The sequence below is a fragment of the Pelodiscus sinensis genome, chromosome 1 (assembly GCF_049634645.1).
Source record: "Pelodiscus sinensis isolate JC-2024 chromosome 1, ASM4963464v1, whole genome shotgun sequence".
NCBI lineage: Eukaryota > Metazoa > Chordata > Testudines > Trionychidae > Pelodiscus > Pelodiscus sinensis.
In genome coordinates this window covers 64,713,370-64,725,487 of record NC_134711.1, presented here as the reverse complement: position 1 = coordinate 64,725,487, position 12,118 = coordinate 64,713,370, and the positions used below count along the sequence as shown (strand labels likewise).

General features: G+C 41.7%; 1 protein-coding gene across 4 annotated transcripts in view; it reads left to right on the top strand.

Moving 5' to 3' along the window:
- The window catches only part of PTPRR (protein tyrosine phosphatase receptor type R), a 215,603-nt gene that overhangs the window by 169,681 nt on the left and 33,804 nt on the right, over positions 1 to 12,118 (top strand). For all 4 annotated transcript variants that reach the window (XM_075931784.1, XM_075931780.1, XM_006121561.4 and 1 more), the window contains 2 exons: positions 5,856 to 6,042; positions 9,887 to 9,971. In XM_075931784.1, coding sequence (XP_075787899.1) covers positions 5,856 to 6,042; positions 9,887 to 9,971 — 272 coding nt within the window. The remainder of the gene's footprint in view (positions 1 to 5,855; positions 6,043 to 9,886; positions 9,972 to 12,118) is intronic.

Genomic DNA, 12,118 nt, shown 5'->3' with positions numbered 1-12,118 from the left:
CCATGTTATCCCATCATTGTTGAGGTCAGGATAGGTTCCTTGCTGAAGCCCCTGTGCTATAAGCAGGGAAGAGCCTGCTAAAGTGTTCTGAACTCATTTCTTCCACAGGACAATAGCAGCTTGGGTTTGTCGACCTGCAGGGTACGCTGCAAGGCCAACCTTTTCTCCCTAGCTGGTGAGGAAATGGGTGTTGGGTACGTCTGGTTATGGAACGCAGGAGTGCGAGTGGGGTCAGCTATTGTTCGTCTTTTCTGATGTTGCTGTGTATTTGAATTGATTGGGGTTACTGACAGATCTGTTTAGTTTAGTGTATCTTTTTAAGATTGTCGTTAGCACCCATTGCACTGGATTACTGCTATTACGTTCTAGATTAGTCTAAATAAATAGAATAGCTTGACTGAGTGGAATCAACGTTACTGCACATTCACAGAATGGCTAATTAAGCCTTCGCCATACTCTCTATTTGCAAGTAAAAAGGGATGCTGGATTCCATGTCCCTTCTCTCACCCTTCCTTCTATCTCATTTTTTACACAGCAGGCACAGTGCCTCTGAGTGGGAGGAGTAACATTAAAATGCTCATTCACAGACCCTAGCAAAAAAGTGTCCCAGGTACAAAATTAATAAAAGATATTTCACAGTCTCACAGTAAACCCACCTCAGGGGGCTTGTGGGCAGTGAACGCTGCCAGCACTGCATCTGATTGAGGCTGCTCTATTTCCTAGTTAGCAGTGCCCCTCACGAGATATTGCAGCACTGCAAATTGTAATCCTGTGCCCATGGCTGAATGCATGTGATCTCATTTACTGACGGCCCAGACTGTGGCAGGCTGTGTCCAGACTGGCAAGTTTTTCCGCAAAAGCAGCTGTCTACAATGGCCGCTTGAATTTCCGCAAGAACACTGACGAACTCATGTAAGAAATCAGTGCTTCTTGTGGAAATACTATGTTGCTCCCATTCGGGCAAAAGTCCTTTTGCGCAAAAGGGCCAGTGAAGACAGCTCAGATTTGTTTTGTGCAAAAAAGCCCCGATCGTGAAAATGGCGATCGGGGCTTTTTTTGCAGAAAAGCGCGTCTAGATTGGCCACGGATGCTTTTGCGCAAAAGTGCTTTTGTGGAAAAGCGTCCGTGCAAATCTAGACGCTTTTTTCTGCAAATGCTTTTAACAGAAAACTTTTCCGTTAAAAGCATTTGTGGAAAATCATGCCAGTCTAGACGCAGCCTGGCAGTTTTGGGAATAGTCACAGGAGGGAAGTAAGTGTCAAATGTCAATGGTTCCACCTTTCCAGACTATTCCTTTCAGGAGTCTGAAGCCATCTCCCAGAGCTCAGGCTCAAGCCCCAACACCGAGGACCGATGCATGTAAGTTAGCTTTATGAGGGATCCTGAGCAGCTGCCCTTCTTGCCACTCCCTAAAGCAGGCTCTGGGGTGACCCCCAGGTTGGGAAGTGCTGATCTAGATTATTTGACATACCCCCTTCAAGGGCTCAGTGTACTTCATGGTTGAGAACCACTAATCTGTACTGCCAGGGTTGTGTGGAACATCCCTTTAGATTGTTAATGGTGTGTTCAGTAATATAGTTTTAATAAAATCAAATGTTGCTGTGGCTGCAGGTAGTAATGTATCCATATTCACCTGTGTCCTAATCCCAGTGTCTGCTCTGAGGAGTAGGATAGGCCACTGCCTCGGAAATCGTACTTCTTTGCTGCAGGTCAGTTGCTCTATATCTGAGCTATAATGCTCTGTTGATGGGGTCTCTAGTTTATCGAAGGAACATGGGGCAAGCGGCAAGAAATTACCACATCTACCTGTAACTGCCTCCATTCAGGAATTGCTAGCCACTCCTATCTGTGATGAGCTTCTCCTACTCTCTAGTCCACAGCTGCTTACTTTCCAATAACATTAGGTTCTGCAAAGGTTTGGCAATGGGTGTCTTGGCTGATACAAGCACATGTTGTATGCCATCCGTGTGGCTTTACTAATCTAGCAAGCTCCATCATTTTCCTCTGAGCAAGAGTTCTGGAAATGTCATTTCCCAGATAGATTCTTATCTTTCTCCCACTCCTGAGGGCCTTATCAAGTAAAGCAGCCTAGCCCATCCCAAAAGGCAGCCAGATAGCTACCATCAGCTGAGCTCTGATTTACCTCTACAACCGTCTCTGACTGGGGCCTGTGTTCAAAATTATTGCTATAAGCCACCCATCAGATACATTTGTGTACGGAAAGTCTTATCTTGAGCATCATTGATTCCAGCAAAGATTTTCTTTCTTTGATAAATACATATTTTTTAAATGACAGCCAGGCAATCAGTCATTTCTATTCATATAAAATGACAGGGGATAAACAGTGTCCTAAATAAATAAATTAAATAAATAATTCACATTATTGAAAGGATCCCCTGGCAATGAAATAAGAGAGGGGGAGACAGCAAAATCTTTTACCAACCAAAGTGCTGCCATGTGGGAGAATTAGGGTTAACCTAAGCATTACCAAGAGCATTGCCAGATGATCTGGGGAAGTGATTATTCCTCTCTATTTAGCACTGGTGAAGCCACATCTGGAGTATTGCATTCAATTCTGGACCCACTGTTACAGAAACAATGTGGACGTATTAGAGAAAGTCCAGAGGAGGGTAACAAAAATGAGTAGGGGGCTGGAGCATATGACTTAAGAGGAGAGGCTGAGGGATTTGGACTTATTTAGTCAACAGAAGAGGGAGGGGGATTTGATAGCAGCCTTTAACTACCCGAGGGGGACGGGTTCCAAAGAGAATGGAGAGAAGCTGTTCTCAGTGGTGACAGGTGACAGAATGATGAGCTATACTCTCAAGTTACAGTGGGGGAGGTCTAGGTTGAATATTAGAAAAACTATTTCACTAGCAGGGTGGTGAAGCACTGGAATGGGTTCCCTACGGAGGTGGTGGAATCTCCATCCCTAGAGGTTTTTAAGACCCGGCTAGACAAAGCCCTGGCTTCACTGCATGAAGTTTATCATTCTGGGTTAGAAATTATATGTCATTCTATGATAGAAGGGGATCATGGCAGAGGCAATGCATGGGGGTGGGGGAGCATAAGGAGGTTACATGCGGCTTCTCTTGTATTGAGCATGCTCACATAGACTGGCCGTGCTCAATAACTCTCAATAACTGTTGCCCTCACTCTAACTCCCCTGCCCACTACTGGAAGGCATGACTCTAGACCACAACGAAGGTGTGTGCTTAGGCAGATTCACTCAGTTGTACTATACCCAAAGAACTAACACCACCAACTGTACAGAGGTTTGCATATACTGGTTCAAGTTGGATTCTCCCAGGACCTGTACACAAAGCAAGGACTTTTGCTTAAATAGCCCAATTTAAAGCTAAGAGCCTTTATTAGGATCCAGCAAATGGACCCTCCCGGAGGAGGTTTTGGGAGACTTGATCTAGTCAGTATTCTTGTTTTGAATAAAAGGAGTGATGAACTGGTAACCCCAGGAAACTCCTGGGTGGGTTTAAAAGACTGTTCAGCAGCCAGAACCTTTGTTGGAGTCGGGGGCACATCGACACAGCAGGGCTAAAGATTAAATAAGCTATGCAACTTGAGCTATGTCAAATTGTGCAGCTGAAGTCAAAATAGCTTATTTCAGCTTTTGGTGCTGTCTACACAGCAGGAAGCCTGAGGTAGAGCACTCTTCCTCCAACTTCCCTTACTCCTCATACAATGAGAGTTACAGCAGTTGGAGTAAGAAGTCCTCCAGCTTGACATTATTTCGACATTCTGCTGAAATATCTGCTTGTAGTATAGAAGTGGATTTTTGTTATTTTGGAATAATGTCAGTTTTTCCAAAATCATGCTGCTGTGTAAACATAGCTGGGGTGACTTCTGGCAAGCTTATTAGTATGTGCTTAGATTCCTTTGTTTTAATATGTGTTCTCTATAATACATTTTCCTTAAATATAACTGTTCCTGCTTAGAATGAGCTGGTAGTAACTTTTAACTTTCCCATTATACTATTTACCATGTGTGAGGAGAAAAAGAAAAGCAAGACCGCTTAGGCCATCTGACTTAGCTGGGAGATTCACAATGCATGCAAAAAGCTGTTTAGCCTGGAAATAGCTCTGCTATCTGAGTATCTCCAACCAAAAAAAAGATAATGGCTAGGCAACTGGGAGCCTAGAGAGGGTGCTCTTGCTGGACAATAGTGGGGAGATACCGGGACAGTTACCCTGAAGTGTGACACTACTTTCTTCATATTTTTCAAAATTAAATCTGTCATGGAATAAAGCTTTCCTTTGAAGCAGAAAACATGATTTGATGTCCTTCAAGTGAAGCATTCTTTTTATCTGTGCACAATCCTCCTTAAGTCCGCTGATAATTTCTTTGCCTCTGATTGACTTCATTTATTATGGTTTGTATCCCTTCTGATTTGGAACTGTGTTCCTATTATTTTTGCATCTACTACATTTACACTGTTTTTTTGTCTGCTTCATCTGTGCTTTACATTAAAGACATCTTTCACATCTGAGGAGATTGTTAAAGTCTACTCTATTTGATTTCCATGAGCTGTAAATGAGGTTACTCTTACATCATTTAGGTAACTATTACTTTTTTTTTCGTATGTGGAGCATCCACTCTTAAGGAGATCACTAACTGGTTGCTTTTAGCATTTCCTATTCATGAGGATTTAATGGACAATATACAATAGTTTATATTCTAGATGTAGGCAGTTTTACACACACACATGCTTTCAGAACTTGCCATCAAACTTATTTATTGTGGTACAGATTTATTAAAACACTAAAGGATACATGACAGCATTCAAAGAACCCCTAACTACCGTATTTGGTGGAAAAGTATTTAGAGGAATTGGTAATGGATTCAGAGAATTTCATCTGGAGGTCATGAGCTCAGATGTAGCTAATTAACCCTTGATGTGTGAAGCCAGTCTAAAGTTTCTACCTTTACAGCAAAAAATTTGAGACATTTTTCTAGATATTTCGATTAAGAGAGCTTTCTATTTGAGCGAGCATGCTAACTCAAGTCAGCATATTACAGTAAAAGTTAATGTCAGAGGGATTTTACGTTGATATCCACAGCAGATAAGGCTCCAATATTCAATTCCTTGCATAGTAATCTTCTTCTCTGCAGATGTGTAATATAACATTGAATAGTTAGTTTCTTCAAAATAGGTTAAAAATTATCTATTTTTCCAACCTGTCACTTGTTTTTCTGTTTTCTCTTACTGTATTTTCACAGAACTTTGAAATTCAGAAAGTTCTCCAAATGTCACGTGTCTTCAAACCCAGGATTTTGTTTTGTGCCCAGCTTAGTCATGACTGGGCATATTATTTTTCAAAAACTGTGGACATTAGAATTTAGCTTCTGGCTTTCCTTCCCTCCACCATAAGGAATATTCTAATGTTTCTATTTCCTCTCAAACCCATTTCTCTTCCTCAGTGCCTACAAGGTTCATTTACTATTAAGAATCTGGCTTTTGCAGTTTGATGTGCCCACCATGTAGAAATGGTTATGTAATGTTCTTTTTGTATCCGTCAGATCAAATGTACCACAGAGGTCCTGATCCTGTAAATACTTACGCATATGATTTACAAAATGTGAGCAGTTCCATTTAGTGGGATCCCTCACATGTCTGAGTGATTGAAAGATCAGGCCAAAATTATCTGCCCTGCTGTTGCTTTTTAACCCACCCAAAACTCTCATTAAAGCCAATTTTGTATTCTATGTATACCTAAAACTCCCAATGACTGCAGTGGAAGTTTAAAGTGTGTAAGTAATTCAGGTTCAAGTACATATTATATAATTTATAACTAACGCTATTAGATAGGGAGCTAATGTATTGTTGTTTTCCTCTGTAGGCGGGGATCCAATGTCTCCCTGACTTTGGACATGAGCAGTTTGGGAAATGTCGAACCTTTTGTCGCTGTGCCTACCCCACGAGAAAAAGTAGCAATGGAATATCTACAGTCAGCTAGTCGGGTACTGACAAGACAGCAGCTGAGAGATACAGTCGCATGCTCTCACTTGCTTCAAACAGAGTTCATGGTGAGCACGTTCTTCATTAGAATAAAAGCAAAAACAAACAAACCTTGCAAGGCAATTTGAATAGCGCTAGTCTAATAAAGTCAGAAAACGTGAATACTATCAGGGCAAATGGGAATACAGCTCTCTTGAAGATGTTTGAGATATAACAAAAGAGTATGAACAATTTCATTTTTATTAAAAATACTAGGGCATGTAGCTCCTTGCACTTTTCTCTGTTTTGAATTTTGCATTTATAGTCAGTAAAACAGATGATGTTATTCTGGATCCCAAATTGTTTTTATTATGATTTATATCAGATCAGTCAAATCTTTTTATTTAATCTGTAAGAGACACTGTTTATGAGGCAAGTCATCTGCTTAAAAAAATCCCTCGTTGGTAAAACAAACACTGTGTCACATTGTATAAATGGAATAAATTTTAGTATCTACGGTGGCTGATAGGGCATCACAGGTCCACCTTCTACTCTGGATACCAGTCCAGGGCCCTGAAGTGGACAATCAGTTTTTTCATTTACACCACTCTTAATGTTCTCACCACTGGACTCTTTCTTCTCCCTTCCCTCAGAGAAAGGGACTGCAAGCTTTCTCCCTGCTGCTCCTCTTAACACTGTTGCCAGCCTCCTGGCTTTATAGAAGTCTTGCTTGCTCCCTCTCAGGTGAGCTTATTCTAATTAGCTCACATCACACAGCCTAAATCTCCCCTGTTTGCAGCTTAATTGGCTAGTTGGGCTCACTTGATGTAATTCAGCTATTGCAGGGCTAGTGTGGGAAGTACATCCCATCACACAGGGCCATGGCCAACCCACAGCTCGTGAAACCACCCCCGCGCCCCTGAAAATGGCCCCCACCTCTCGGCTCCCCACCTCTCGGCTCAACAACTTTTCCTCCCCAACTCTTTGCTCTAGGGCAACCCAATGACCAAACATATGGATGAGCACAGGTGGTTTGCAGGAACGTTGGGTGCAGACTTTGAATATGGGCAAGAACAAAGTGAATGTGAATGAATGAAATGGGCCAGAGAGAATTCAATAAAAAAGCAGCTAAAGAATTTGTCATTGATTTATTTTGTGGTAGCAAATGCAAGAAAAATAGTAGCATGCTTGTGAATGCAATTATATGCAAATGAATGCTCATTTGAAACCTGTTGCATTGTGCGAACTGGTCAGCAGGTATGTTATCCCCACATAATCTCTGACCTGAACTCATAGTCATGTTCTTCTGACTTTTGTAAGTGCAGTGTCCATGTTTATAAAGCACTGTGTAAATTTAGAGAGCTGTTTATGGTCTTGGCCCTATGTACAAACACTTACCCCAGGTAGTAATCCCACTGAGTAAACACAACAATCATTAGTAAGTGTTTATAGGCTGCAAGTGATTAGAATTAACTGGATCAGAAAAGCAAGGCTCTTTGTATCTGTGTCTGTAATGAAATGACTTCTGAATACTACATCTGACCAATTCCAAAATTGGTCTCAATGGGCAGAATCCTGTTAGTTTTGTGGAAGACTGGAAAATTTTGATTTCCACTGCTCCAGAGCCTATTTGGGGCTGTAGGCTAAGGAATCTATCTGGCGCCCTCTACTGCCTAGACATATCACAGGCAGCATCTAAACACACTGCTCTCTATCTCGTGGACTGTATGACTTAACCTGCAAATACAACAAAGTGTTTTTAGTTTCAAAGTGCCAGCGATGTTTTTACCAACTATGCAGAGTTGTTCCTGAATCAGGGAAACTACAGCTAGCATAAAAGGAAACAATCCCTGTCCCCAAAGAGTTCAAAATCCAGTCCAGACCACAATGGAATAATTCAGGCTCAGAGTATACCAGGCTGTATGCGGAGATCTTACAAGGTCACTGTAAGGAGCTGTGAACTCTGGGGAGAGATGTCAAAGAGGAGCAGGCGGTCATGTGACACACAGGGAATGGCAGAGACTGTTCCATGCAGAAGGAGTAGGGGCGTGGAACATAAAAATGCAGGGCCGGCCCACAACATTTTGGCACCTGAGGCGGGGAGCTCAAATGACGCCCCCATGCCACCTTTTCTCTTGCCTGCCTGTTATGTCTCTTGTACCCTTCTTCCTCCAGCACAGCACTCCACCATCTCTGTGCATCTAGAGCAGAGAGAATACATATGCACCAGCAGCAGACACAATTTTCTACACTCTGGGTCCTAATGGTGCCCCCTTCCCCCCACAGTCTGGCACCTGAGGCAGCCGCCTCAGTTCGCCTCATGGTAAGGCCAGCCCTGTAAAAATGGCAGTATTGGGTCAGACCAAAGGTCCATCTAGCCCAGTGTCCTACCTTCCAATCGTCACCAATGCCAGGTGCTTTAGAAGGAATAATCGGTACAAGTAATTATCAAGTGATCCATCCCATTGCCTATTCCCAGCATCTGGCAATAGGCAGCGTAAAGGTGACAGGGAGGTTTCCAAGGGTTGGTAAGGAGGAGGCTGGGGCTGAGCATGGGGGAGCAAAAGGAGAAGGAGATGGGAGTGAAGCTGGGTAGGGCTTTGCAGGTGCAGAGAAGTCTGCCCTTGATGCAGAAGCACAGAGAGAGTGTCTCGGGGATCCAAAATGAGTGACATGAGCAGAGTGGCAGGGGAGGGATGTGATTTTAGCAGTTGCATTTTGCCTGGGCTCAGAGAGAACAAGGAGAGAGGCAGCAATATCAGAGAGGGAGAGTCTGCAGGAGCCCAGGACAGAGGACTAAGATAGGGAACAAAAGTTAGTGTCAGAGGCAGGAAGAGGCAGGGATAGAGATCAGAAAGGATTCAGTGGCAGTCAGAGCGTGGAGGAAAAGTCAACAGGAAGGTTGCGAGGTTGGTTGATGGGGAGATCAGGAACAGAGTAGGGAGCCGGTGGGAATCACGGCAGCAGGAACTAACTGTATTGCATCTCATTTTCCTGCTTCTGTTGGCCCAGCAGGGAGGGAGAGTGAATTCCCTCAGGTGTGTGAAGCACTTGGAGAGCCTCAGTTAAGCAATGCTCTGTGGGGGAGCAGGGCACTTGGGTTCAGGGACAGAGATTTTATTCCTATGCCTCCCACTCCCCAGCCTACAACAGAAAATTCTGCCACTTTCTCAGCACTCATATAAGCTTTGGCTAGAAGGGCTGTGGTGTATGGCACCAAGGTCAGAATCTGAGAGGCTGTTCTGGGCATTTATGGGCTGAGTCCTACTGTGCCCTTGACTCACTGCATGTCAATGGGTAAATCACTTAATTCTGTGCCTTAGCTTTCTGGGCTATAAAATGGGGATACAGTGCTTGCATTGGTGCCAAAACTAGTGGTGCTGGGGGTTCTGCTACACCCCCTGGCTTGAAGTGATTTCCATGATATATTATTTACAGCGTGTTTCAATGGCTGTCAGCATCCCCCTTGTACAAATTGTTCCAGCACCTCTGGGTGCTTACACACTCTTGTTATAGGATTTGCGAGCTACACATTGAAAGTTATATGTGATTGTTACACATTAATATGTACGAATTTTGAGAATGTTCTCACACAAGGCAGTTTTTTAACTATGGTGTGTAAATCCTTACCCTTTTCCATACTAGCAAACTTTCAACCCCCTTCTACTGTTATTTACTTTAAGCTATTTTATAACCTCATAAAAACCTTTGCTTTTAATAATTCGTCAGAACTGTTCCTTGGAAATCAACCCTTCAATGTGCAGCTTTTGTGTTTATTAAAGGAAGGGTGTTGACAGTCTGGAGGTGGGAACCAGGTTTTTTGTTAATACTTTGATGTCAATATATATTTGTGAAGCAGCAGATGGTCTTCTAGTGAGAATTTCCTGCATGACTTCTTTAAAAACACTAATCTGATCTAATTTATTTCTATAGGAAATACCGATGAATTTTGTGGATCCCAAAGAAATTGCTATCCCAAGTCACGGAACTAAAAACCGTTATAAAACAATTTTGCCAAGTAAGTGTGTTTAAACAATGCCTTTTAGCGTGAAACTCAGTCCCATTCTATTAATGCAACTCTGCTTGTAGATTTGTAGGAAACCTGGTGAGTTTTGATAGCCATTTTGTACATATTTAAATAACTTATCGGTATTTTATAAACAGCAACAGTGGTGGACCAATCCTGCAAGCCTTACACAAGCAGAACTGGCCTGGAGGGGACCTTGGGCACTGTTGTACCTTGGGACCTCCTAATTCTCTGCCTGTAGCACTTATTAGTTTAGTCTCCTGTGGGCTGTAATACTTGGGTCCAGTGCTTTTTTTGTTTAAAAAAAAAAAGTGCCGGTACTTCAGGGGAAAAGTTGTTGAGCTCTGACTGGAGGTGCCGGTTCTGCGTCTGGGGATGCTGATACTTCGTACTGGGCAGTATCATCACAAAAAAAGCACTGCTCGGGTCTCCGTTCAAATGTAAGGTGGCGGCGATGCCCTGTGACATATAAAAGGTCTGATTAGATGATCTAATGGTTCCTTCTATCATTAAACTGTGATTCTAGATTGCCCAATGAGTTCTGTCTAATCAAGTTCTACAAGACTGGATCCTGAATGAGAAGCTTCTTGCAAATTCCTGACTAACACTGAGTGATTCAAACTAAAAGAACCAATGTCCCCTCAGATCTTCTCTAGTAGACATTCATTTATAATAGTTCTCTTTCTCGGGCTCATTTTCTTCTCCTACTGGTTTGTGCCATTATTGGAATTCATCTCTTTTAGCCAGATAACTGCTGCTATCTCAGAGTTTCTGATTGTTAGTTTCTTCTACTGCTTCTGTGTTTTCATTGGTTTTAGTGATGTATATCCCATAATAGTAAGAATTGCATCTTTATATATTGAGCTAGTCAACATTTTCTGGTGGAACAGTTTTCCATCAAAAATACAGTTCCATCACCATAGAATAATTTTGTGAGAACATATTGATTTCACTGATATTTTTTCTGGTATAAAGTAAAAATTATTTGCTTTGACTTCTTTGTTTCATTTAAGAGATGTTAGAATGTTTTATTTTTATTTTATTTCATCTTATTTTGGCTTTTTTATTATACTACACTAAGTTTATCATACTTTTCAGTTATATATCACAGTTTGACAATGAAATGAATTATTTCTATGGTTCTGAATCAGAATCTGTCAGTGTCTCTGTTCCATGGGATATTTCTAAATTTCAGCTTTTTGTTATGATTTAAAATGAAAACAACATTCAAAATGTTGACATTTCCCATGAAACAGAAATTCTATTTTCCAGCCAGCTCTAGCAATAATGTCCTTGCAGTCTTATGCAGTCATGCACTTTGCTCAGTGAAGTAACACTGAGCACAGTATTGTCTATGCATTTCACACATTTTAAATTGTAAGAAGAATGTTCTCTGTGCACCTAGCTGATTTGTAGTTAGATCACACCGTAGGAGGGATTTTCAGGGAAATTAATGAAAGATGTAGGCCACCGAGACTGTTATTCTGCCAGAGAGCTAATATATTATTGGAAAAATACCACATTGGGTGAAATTCAGGGGCCCCTAAAGTCAATGGCAAAAGTCTCTCTAAACTCAAGAGGACCAGCATTTCATCCATTATGGTCAGTGGGCTACATCCAGAGGTGACATGTACAAGGATGTAAGTTACACATTGGTAAATGAGTCCAAGTTGGTGTAAAAAATGCCAGAAGACTATCACCTGAATGCAGCCCAATATAAACAAGATATACAGTAAATTCACATTGACTTCATTTGGGCCAGAATTTCATCCAATACTTCCAGTCTGTTACTATGCCAAATAATAGGTAGTCTCTTCATATAATTATGAGTGTTAAATCTCCCATTGCTGCCATTGTGTATATAGCCCACAGAATGTACTTTGCAGATACACATCTTAGTCCTGGTCTACACTAGGGAGTTATTTTGAAATAACCCTTTTTTCAAAATAATAAGCAGAGTATCCACACTACCAAGCCGGTTATTTCAAAATAACAAGCTGGTTATTTCGTAATTTGTAATCCTGATTTCCTTGGAGAATAATGCTTATTTTGAAATTGTTATTTCAAAATAGCGTTATTATAGACAATCCTGTGCTGCTAATTCAAAATAATTGGCCTGCAGAGGCTTCTCACAGCTG